General features: G+C 41.2%; 1 protein-coding gene across 1 annotated transcript; it reads right to left on the bottom strand.

The window, feature by feature from the left end:
* Positions 1-10: 10 nt before the first annotated feature.
* Positions 11-10708, bottom strand: coq3 (coenzyme Q3 methyltransferase). Its single transcript, XM_034127892.1, is given in 7 exon segments — positions 11-819; positions 2346-2505; positions 4007-4106; positions 4108-4259; positions 5857-5956; positions 8953-9090; positions 10394-10708. Coding segments are annotated over 7 exon segments (1017 nt in total). The 5' UTR covers positions 10594-10708; the 3' UTR covers positions 11-652.
* Positions 10709-10796: the final 88 nt, after the last annotated feature.

The following is a 10796-nucleotide window of genomic DNA, read 5'->3' as shown; positions in this document are numbered from 1 at the left end:
ATGCAGTAGCTATTCGTGACACATTTAATATCTCCTACACAGTCAAATAACACAAGTAACCATTCTTGAAAAAGACAACATCAACCTCACAGTCCGTTGTGTTTAGAAATCTCATCTTTGCACGCACTTTAAGAACATCATGCTAGCATGACTTACTCTCTGCTTCAGGCTTGATTTGACTTATGTAATACTTCCACACGAGACCCTTTATAATCCCACAGGATGCGATTGTCCTATCCTCGTGTGTGGACACATGCTTTAGCATTGAAAAAATGATTTCCAGTGTGCAGCAAAAACCAACAGGAAATCATATTTATTGTTAGCGGACAGAAACGTAATAATTTGAATTAATACATTTCCCCTGCTGTACAGTATATACTCAAATAATGCATGTGAAAGTATAAACTCTGTTGAAAGCCACAATCAAAGGATGCACAATTGCCTTGAACAGCACATAAAACACTGTTTAAAGCAAAGGCTGATGTTGCCATGTTATTTTGAGTGCAGCTACATCTCTAATTCAACCTCAAGGCTGTTTGTCCCTTTCCTTTAATAACCGCTGTCTCATTTGCTGCTTCACAGCTGGCCACAGGGTAGTTAGGACATCACACAAACGTGAGTCTATTTTCTGATTGTTGTGCGGCAGTGTGTCTCAGCTGTGTGTGTCTGCGGTGCTCTCCTCCGCCTGCTCTGTGTGGGGGTCTTCTCTGGCTTTGACAGCGTGGAGGGCGTAGTTGATGGCTGTGCTGTTGGTCCAGCTCCAGGCTCCTGATACGGGGTTGTACAGCATCCCCTGGATAGACTGCACTGAGAAACCATCTGAGAGAGGATGGAAGGATGGGGGGGGGGATGTTAGAGAGGGACTGACAGCAGCACAAAGACATACGTTGCTTTTCTTTTTCCGCCCATTATATAACTCTGGCCTGGCAACCACATGTGATGTATCTGATATTAGTGGCTGGTTATGACTAGGGTTGCAAAGGGGCGGAAAGTTTCCATGGAAAGTTAAGCTGGGGAATTTTGGAAATATTCGATGCAAAATTAAACAAAAAAACATGACATTTCAACTGATTTTTTTTTTAAATCTTTTTTTTTTTCAAGTAGAACAGAACAAGTTTTAATTATTTTATTGAACAATTATTTGTTTCATTGAAGAACAAAAACAGGAATGTTGAGTTAAATGTTACTCATCCCCCCCAACCCCACTCATTAAAAAATGAACAAAAATGCACCCCCCATCCAAAAATCCCCACAAAGTCCCATTCAAAATGTTAAATGAAAAGAGCCCTTCTCCCTCCAAGTCCCATTAAACATGCAAATCTTCCTTCAAGCAATCCTCTGCATTTTTTGCTAAACCCTTTCAGTCAACGGGCTCTTCCTGGGCCTCATCAACATCCAACTCTGAGTCTTCCTCTTCACATTAGTGAGCCTGTTGCAAACCTTTGTGTGGTCTCAATAGCCATGCAGTAAGCAGTGTGCTATGGCATGGATATTCAAGTATACTTGAATGGCATCTGTTTGTTTTAGTCAAGATTATGCTAAAATATACTTTCCCCAACTATATTTAAGTTCCCTATGAAGAGCCAACCTTCAATTTGGAAAATTCCCAGTTTATTTCCATAAATTCCCGTTTATTCCCGTGGAAAGTTTCCATCTTTGAAAATTCCCGGAATTTTGCAACCCTGGTTATGACATAAGCCTACAAACTGAGGGAAACAACTTTCTGATTGGGTCGTTTACAGGATGAATTTTATTCTTACTGGTTATTAGCACTTCCCAATCTTTAGTTTATGGTTTAAAGAGGACTGTTAGAGCCAGTATTTCGTTTTTGATAAGAAAGGCCACCTAATTTTGACGTCTGTAGTCAACAGACTATAAAAGACTACAATTCCCACGGCGCCTCCTCTAAAGTGACAGTGATGGGCAACCTGCTAGAAAGACGCCGTTGAGGAACAGTTTTTAAACGTTAAACTACCCTTTAAGTTATTAAGTTATATAAGCCTTATCAAGAAGAAAGAATACCCAAGTTGTTTGTTATTTTATTTGAGTTATGCTTATTTGTTTTGAATATTGTAAAGGCCTCTTTTCTTTGTTGCACATGTAAAAGTTTGTTATCTTATTTTTGAGCAAACACATCGCTTTATACCATCCAAACAATCAGAGGCCAAGCAACTCTTCTAACTGTAAGTAACACAAATATAAAGGAAGAAAACCGAGTTAAAACATGTCTGTTTAAGGCGTCTAGTGGCTTGATAGATAAACAAGGAAGGAAGCCACGACAAGGACACTACTTTATACTGCGTGTGCTCTTATTTATGGAAATATATGCAAACGGAGGGTCTTACTGGACTCCAGGAGGCGCTCCAGATCCACGGGGCTGATGAACTTCTCCCAGTCGTGCGTGCCGCTGGGAACGATGCGCAGCAGCTGCTCGGCGGCGACAATAGCCAGCGCGTAGGACAGGTTGGTTTTATTCAGAGTGGTGATGAAGAGGGAGCCGCCTGGCTGCACACACAGAGAGGAACAGTCTTAGTTTATAAAGTATAAAAGATTTACAGCTCTTATTGATGAAACTGCTTAAGAAAACATGTTTTACAATGACGTCACATCCTTACAGGTACTATGTACACAAGTTAGGTCCTACTTTGGTCCTTAAGGGTATTTATAGAATGGATTAGATACACAGAGTCCAGAAAGCAGCAGTGCCCAACCTCAAGGCTCAACTACGTCAAGATTAACTATTTCAACAGAAGGGGGGGTGGTGGGAGGAGAGTGGAAGAGGTTGAAAATACAAGTTGTATGTGAACGTTTTTTTAAATAACACAGAAGTAAAAGAGAGAAAGAGAAAAGAGAGTTTTGGATTGCATAATTATGGAAATATTCAAGGAGGATGGTAATTAACGGGAATTCTATGGGAAGTCAAATAGAAATATGGTGGATATTTGTTCAGACTGTATGTACCGTATGATAAGCAGACATTCTCTTGTATATTTTTGCAAGATACATTTATTACTTTCTCAAATACATTCAATGTGAAATGTGCAATGTGGGGAGTTATCTGCTGATTGATTAGCTAATGGGGGAAATAACTGATTAGCTGATCATCTGGGCTTCATGCAAATCAAGAGTTTAAAGAGGATTATATTATAAAAAAATGAAACAGTGAGCAGTAAAGAGTGTATAAAATGCATGAATTCAAACCAAAAGCAACCCCAGGGAGCTGAAAAATATAACCAAGGCAGAAGTTTAAAAAACATCCCCAAACAGCCACTTCAACCTTTTACAGAAAACTGTCTTTGTCTACAAACTATAGGCTGCTATCTGCTGCTTCACTGAATATGAATATACATACAACCTAGACATTTGGCTCAGAAAGTGCAGTAGTCTGAGCTGCACATGGGATGGAGAATGCACTGTGCCTGCAGAGGGTTGTCATTTTCCTCAATTTCAATTTAATAGGATGCCATCCATCAATCTATCTATCATGTGACGTTGTGAGTGCTCTGCTGAATGCAATACATGATTACAGTTGAATTCCATTTGATCAAAACTGTATTAAACTCAAAATAAGTTCACTATTGTTTGTCATTATTTTTATTGCAAACTTCCTTGAAAATTAACCCAAAATTAACTGACCCAACCCTAGTCCATTCACGTCTCAACTGAATACAGATGCATCTAGTGAACATTAGGCTGTCTTTTTTCCTCTGCACTCGACAGTCCACTGATGACAATCATCTGCTCTCTCAGTAATATATTTTTTTTCTCTGTATTGATGTTGAGTTTTCACTCTCGTCAGGGTTCAGTGCAGCACAAACTCATAAAAACACATGCTCACCTATTCCCAGAGAAACACAACAGATGCAAACACAACAAACAGATCACCATATGCACGTTAGCACATGCTCAGGTGAACACACAGACACACACTGTAGTGGTGCAGAAATATCTGACATGAGCCAACAGCTGGGGGGTAACACACACACACACCCGGGCTGGGACACACCTTCAGCACGTGTCCGCAGCAGAAGGCGAATGTTTCCAGGTCGGCCAGATGTTCCACCACCTCGGAGGCCACCACAGCGTCGTAGCGCCCCCCCCCCATGCTCCTCCTCCTCTGAGAGGTCCTCCAGGGTGCAGGCACGGTAGCTGACCCGCTGACGGAGGTCCGGGTCGAAGGCCGTGTGCACCTGGGCCGTACCAATGCTGTCCCCCACCGGGTCGATACCCAGCACGTCGGCTCCCAGTCGGCCCAGAGGCTGGTGGGGGAGGGAGGAGAGAGTCAGACAGGGTCCACTGTAGGTCAGTGTTTTTAGGACTGCCATCGGCAATATGATTTCTTAGTTAACCAGTAGTGTTCAGTTAATTTAGTCTTTATGATATATTATGATGGTTTTTCTTTGGCTTCACAAAATACTTTGTTACAGGGAGAGAGAATATTATGAGTAACATCATTCTGCTACATATAAAATATAGTATAAAACTGTAAGAATGAGCCTTTGAAATATACATTTTACATGTGCAAAGCGCATATATGTCACAGCGCAGGGACAAAGCCATACGCCCGCTTCTTCAACTCCAACATCGATACGATACGAAATACTTTATTGTCCCCGTAAGGACATTTGTTCTGGACTCCGTCCTGCAGTTCCGCATACATGTACATATACAAACATAGTAAACATTAAAATACATACACATATCATCAGTCATATACCGTGTGAACAAACACAATACACAGACGCACATACTGACAATGGCGACCTATTGCACAACCCTCATGGCCAACATTTAAAAAGTACATTTCATTTCATGTGAATGTTAAGAAGCTTAATGGACATAGGTAGGAATGAGTGCTTATAGCGGTTCAGCCTGCTCTTGGGAACCTGAATCTTCTACCAGAAGGTAGGAGCTGGAATTCTGGGTGGAGTATGTGGGTGGGATCAGACACCATTCTTTTTGCCTGTCTGATAATGGACTGCTCGTATATGTTTTGGAGAGATGGGTGTTTTTTAACCCCCATAATTGTCATAGCAGTCTGTACCAGGCGAGCGATCTGTGACTTTGACTGCACTGTCAAGTTACCGTACCAGGCAGTGATACCATACCTCATGATGCTCTCCAACACTGCATGATAGAACAGTAACATGAACTTCTGGTCGACTCTGTAAGCCTACGCAGAAAATACAATCGCTGTTGAAGTCTAGAGCACTAGAGAACATCACTTAAGAGCAGGTAATTAAACAACTACAGTGGTGTAATATTAACTACAGCGCCGTCTGGTGGCCTGTGAGGTGAGCTGCAGGCCCAGGGGCCGATCTCCATCCTCCCTCAGCTGATCCCTTCTGATGGGAAGAGCTGCAGTGACAAGACTCCTGGAGACACAGCTGCCATCCTCACAGACACTTTCAGGGCTTCTCAGCGCGTGTTTCTGCGTCTGAATATGACAGCATGTGTGACAAAGCCACAGAAGAACAGGACCTGATTTTGTCATCTCAAATCACACCACACAGCTGGTATGTCCTCCGTTATAATAGAGACAGAAGCTGCCGCAGCTAGCAGCTCTAACAAACAGATAAACAACAATAAATGACTGCCTGTCCGCTCCACCACACTGAGACCAGCCACATCACCAGAGGAGGAGGATCAGGCTGACGTTTAGAGGTTTCTTAGGCACTGGTATGTGAAAGGACTGGAAGTATAAAGCAACGAAAGCAGAATATTTTTCAAGAATTTAAGGTGACGTGAAGGCAGCAATTGAAACTATTGGGAATAGACACAGAGAAAGCTAAAATAGTTTGTCCACATGTCCTAATTTGCACTCGCTCTGCGTCTTTCTCACAGTGACACCCTTACCTCGGTGAGCAGGCCCCCTCCACAGCCCACATCCAGAATCCTGAGTCCTGCCAGTGGTTTCCCAGGATGCCCCAGTCTGTGCTCATTCAGCAGATTATCCCTGAAAAAGGTAAATGAAAGGTGGGTTGAATTTCAAATAAAACTACAACCGCCTTACTCCCGTTACTTTTCAACATACACCCGCCACGTTACGATCAGATGTTAGAGTTTGTAATGTAAAACCGAGGGAAGATGAATGCGTACTGAGGGGAGACACTAACGATGAATAAGGTACAAATATGAACTGATAGATATCACTTCCCCAGTTGATTACTCACATTAATATAGTTATTTTTAGTATCAAAAGTGCTATGAAGGTTACATTTAAATGTAAGTTAGGCATTATCTTATTTAATGCATGCCAATTGCATACATATTAAGCACATGTATTGTATCCAAAAAATAAATAGCAGCATTGGATGAAGCAAGGTTAAAAATTGTTGTTTCTATTTGTTGCCATATTAGATTTAAAACGTCTATTTTTGGCAACCCTTGTATCACACAATGCACAATTTTTTTTAAATTATCAGTATTTATTTCTTTAGAAGTCAATTTATTAAATTTTTCCCTTGACCTTGTTGGAGCAGCCTGGGACTAGCTATTGTTAAACATTCAGCAGTGCATACAAATATAGTTTATGCCTGATGTGTCTCTCCCTTGAACATTTTTAGCCATAAGTAGGTATTTGAGAATGACACATTTTGGATTACACCATCCACCGTCACAACCATCTGAATGTCAGTGTCTGCCAGCTAACATCAACAATTATCCTGTGGCTACAGATTCCCCCTACTTTTCTCCCTCACTCTTGTGTCCCTTCCTCCCTTCCCTCCCTGCTCCCTCACACTGTCTGACTGCTGCGGCCCCGGGCAGCAGACATGCAGAACAGGCTGAGACGTGGGTATGCATTGTGCTCGTTAAAGCTCTGCTGGGGTGCAGGAGCAGTCGTGCAAACAGTGAAGGAAGGAGGATTATCTGTTGGCTGACATCCACCTAAAACAGCTCCTTCTGTAACCCCCACCTAAAACAGCTCCTTCTGTAACCCCCACCTAAAACAACTCCTTCTGTAACCCCCACCTAAAGCAGCTCCTTCTGTAACCCCCACCTAAAACAGCTCCTTCTGTAACCCCCCACCTAAAACAACTCCTTCTGTAACCCCCACCTAAAGCAGCTCCTTCTGTAACCCCCACCTAAAACAGCTCCTTCTGTAACCCCCACCTAAAGCAGCTCCTTCTGTAACCCCCACCTAAAACAGCTCCTTCTGTAACCCCCACCTAAAACAGCTCCTTCTGTAACCCCCACCTAAAACAACTCCTTCTGTAACCCCCACCTAAAACAACTCCTTCTGTAACCCCCACCTAAAGCAGCTCCTTCTGTAACCCCCACCTAAAACAGCTCCTTCTGTAACCCCCACCTAAAACAGCTCCTTCTGTAACCCCCACCTAAAACAGCTCCTTCTGTAACCCCCGACAGCAAAGCAAGATGGAGGCAGAAGCTACTTAACCCCAGAGTGAGGGCAATGCCAAACCAGCTCCACATGATGAGCTATTACTTGCATACAAACTATAATGCTAGAGATTTAAAAAAAGCTTTTTAGAATATTTATAGGTATATTATATAAAAGCATTGCCACAATTCAATATATCATTTTTTGACAGAATTAAGATGACTAAGTGGTGACTATGTAAGGGATAATAATATGACTGCCTTGCTGCACATTATCCCACTTATTACACAGCCACATACTAAATAAACTAACGTCTTGACATTAATTAAATTGAATTGACATATTCATTGAAATGATTGTATTGACTTAATCGTATTGCTTCCACTAAGAAAATAAAACCCAGTTCCATGGCGTACCAACAGCTGGAATTCCAAGTGAATTTAAAATGAAGGAAGCTCTGAATGATGTTTTCTGTGACTGTCCAAGTCCCAACAAGTCCTTAAAAACTACAGAGCTCATACCGTGTTCCCGTTAATGTTTACTTCCTGTCTGTCTGCTTCTGTTGATTTATCTGACGTCCAGCGATCCGTCATTAAACCTCTTTTCCTTTCTCTCTCTTGATCATCCTTAGCAACGGTCATTATAGTCCTTGACAGCGGACTGTACTACAGTAATATAAAACTCTGAAATGTCCGAATTAACCAATCAGAATCAAGTATTCAACTAAGCCATGTCATATTAGGGTTGAGGTGTTAAGTGTGGTGAATAAAAACACTGGTTGATTCTGAAAAAAAACTAAAAACAGGGAGGTTTATTGCAATTGTGTCTTTTATTAATGTGGTATTACTGTATGGACTCCAGACTATTATCTATGTTCAAGTTTACTAATCATATTCAAGAAAATGAACATTTCAAATCAAATCAAGTTTTATTTATATAGCACATTTATAAACGATTTTTGGTCGAGCCAAAGTCCTGTACAATTAATAAAAATACCCTACAGTAAAGACATTTTACAGCTAATACAACAGCACAGTTTGTTCAGAATATCAGTAATAATTTGTTTGTATCTATAGTACCACAGTAAGAGAGTCAGAGTGTAAAAGATGCAGCAGCAACAGTAGCAGCGGTCTCATTTAGACACACCCTGAGGGCGGACTCGTATCAGGCAAATCAGCCTCACTCAGACACACAGTGGCACTGGATCTGTCACACTGTCACCACACACACACATCACCGTCATCTCCTCCACCAACAGGACCACAGAAAAGGGGGGATGGGTAAAATACTGATTATCTTGTGGGGGCCCCTACAGCAGATCTTATCAATCAAAACAGACGCAGCAGCACCAAAACAACCCTGATGTAGAGTTGGGGGAGCTGAAACGCTATTTGTTGAAAATGTGCTGATGTGTGCAGGAATCCTGTCACTTCCAATTCATGTTACTTCAATGTATGTGTTTTTGCTCTTAAATACCACAAGGCTGAATCTGCCCCAGGTTATGTTTTGTCACAGTTGCTTGACGCCTCTCAATCCTGTGTTGACAGTGACTTAGGTGAGACATCTTGAAAATATGACTATTGGCATGCATATAATGTAGAAACACTCACCGTATAAAAGGCACCCTCAGGTCATTCATGGCGTGAAGAGCAGCAAACTCCCCTCGCTCATCCCACCACTTGCTGGCCAGTGACTGGAACTTCCTCACCTCGTCGGGGTCCACCGTGCTGTGGGAGGCCGAGCGGGCGCTGTGCAGGGGGAGATAGAGAAATTACATTAAGACTGCAAATAACTAAACATGAGCGTTCATACAGGGGACACAATACTGAAAATGAGGCGTTGGGACCTTGGATTTGGACATAAAAAATCAATATATATTATTTTGTTTCATTAGCACTCGGTTAAATATTTTTACCAACTTTAGTTCTGATCAAAATGAATACAAATATATTTTCTTCAGAATTTTAACCCCTACAAATGTCAATTTACAAACAGATGATGTTATTATTTTTTGTATGCTAAATTCTATGTTATTTTGGGAACTGTCAATGATTACCAACAATGATATTTATACATTTTTGATATAAGTTTCTAATTTTTAAGAAAAAGTCAAACTTGTTTTTTTTCTATTGGACAACACAAATGTCCCAGTCCCACAAGGCTTTAAAAATACTAAATATCAATATAATTTTTCAACTTAAACGACAAAACCTAAATTCATTTTCAAACTATGAACATGTGAGCTGTAAACTAAATGCTTAGGGGGTCAATGATAGCAACATAATTAATAATACAGCAGCAAAAAAATAGCATGTATTTGTCCCAAACCTTAGTAAACACATGATATCATGTTGAATGGATTCAAACACTGTGGTTTTAATTTAGCCTTTTTAGTTTTTGTATCCTCTGAATATTTTGGAAACAAAGTTTTTGATGGTCTTATTACAATGGAGCTGAGATTGCACTTCCAAATCTTGGACTAAAACATCCTTGCTAAAATGTGTGGCATATCATGCATATTGGAATTATTTGTGAAATTACAAGTCGATTAGTCAACTTGAAGAATAATGTGGAAATTGCTGGTTTAAGCTTCTCAGATGTAAGCAGTCTCACTTTTATATGACTGAATATAACTTGTGCTTTGGTCTGTTGGTTGGATAACACAAACCCTCTGAGGTCAGCTTGTGGTCCAAGCTAAATAAATGGGGATTCTGTAGAATGTTCTGGCATGTAACATAAGAAACGATTAATCGAAAATGTAAATCCCCCAGTTAATGGTTAATAAAAGCAACTGTTGGTTAACACCATTGTTCTTGTTCCCCAGTAAATATCCAAGCCTTTAAACACATTTAGTTGAGTTATAGCAACTCTTTGAGTAAATAAAATAACTGCACTTTTTGACCTTTATTTCCTTTGGGAGCTTTAACCAATTTACCCTTGCTACAGTTTAACACATATCCCCTGGCTGCAACTGTGACATGTTAAGGTACGCTAACAATAACCAAGTGGCTCTTGTACTGTGATTAATGTGATGTTGGTGCTGCAGCCTACCTCATGTGACAGGGCACGGTGTGGTGCTGGTTCTCCAGAGAGGCGCTCCTCCTCAGCCACAGTGTCCGCTGTCTACACACCGCCGTCCAGCTGAACCCGCTCCGTCCTCCCGCTCTCTGGGCCTGGACCACCCCACACACAGCGGCGGTCTTCCGGCTGTACAGCCCGAACATGAGGCGACCGAACTTATTCACGTACATGCTGTCATAACACACGTTAACAGCTAGCTTCTGAACATTTGTTGACTGCACTTGAGTTGACCGACTGTGCGCATGTATTTTCTCCCCGGGCAGAAACAACACACACTTTAGTTCCTACTGGTCAGACAATGAAATATTACCGACTGGAAACAAATAGACTAACACTTGTGTTTGTAATTTATTTCAGTAATTCATTATTGCTG

This window comes from Trematomus bernacchii, unplaced genomic scaffold (genome assembly GCF_902827165.1).
Source record: "Trematomus bernacchii unplaced genomic scaffold, fTreBer1.1, whole genome shotgun sequence".
In the NCBI taxonomy this organism is placed as follows: Eukaryota; Metazoa; Chordata; class Actinopteri; order Perciformes; family Nototheniidae; genus Trematomus; species Trematomus bernacchii.
The sequence above is the reverse complement of the archived record's forward strand: the minus strand, read 5'-3'. Positions and strand labels throughout refer to the sequence as shown.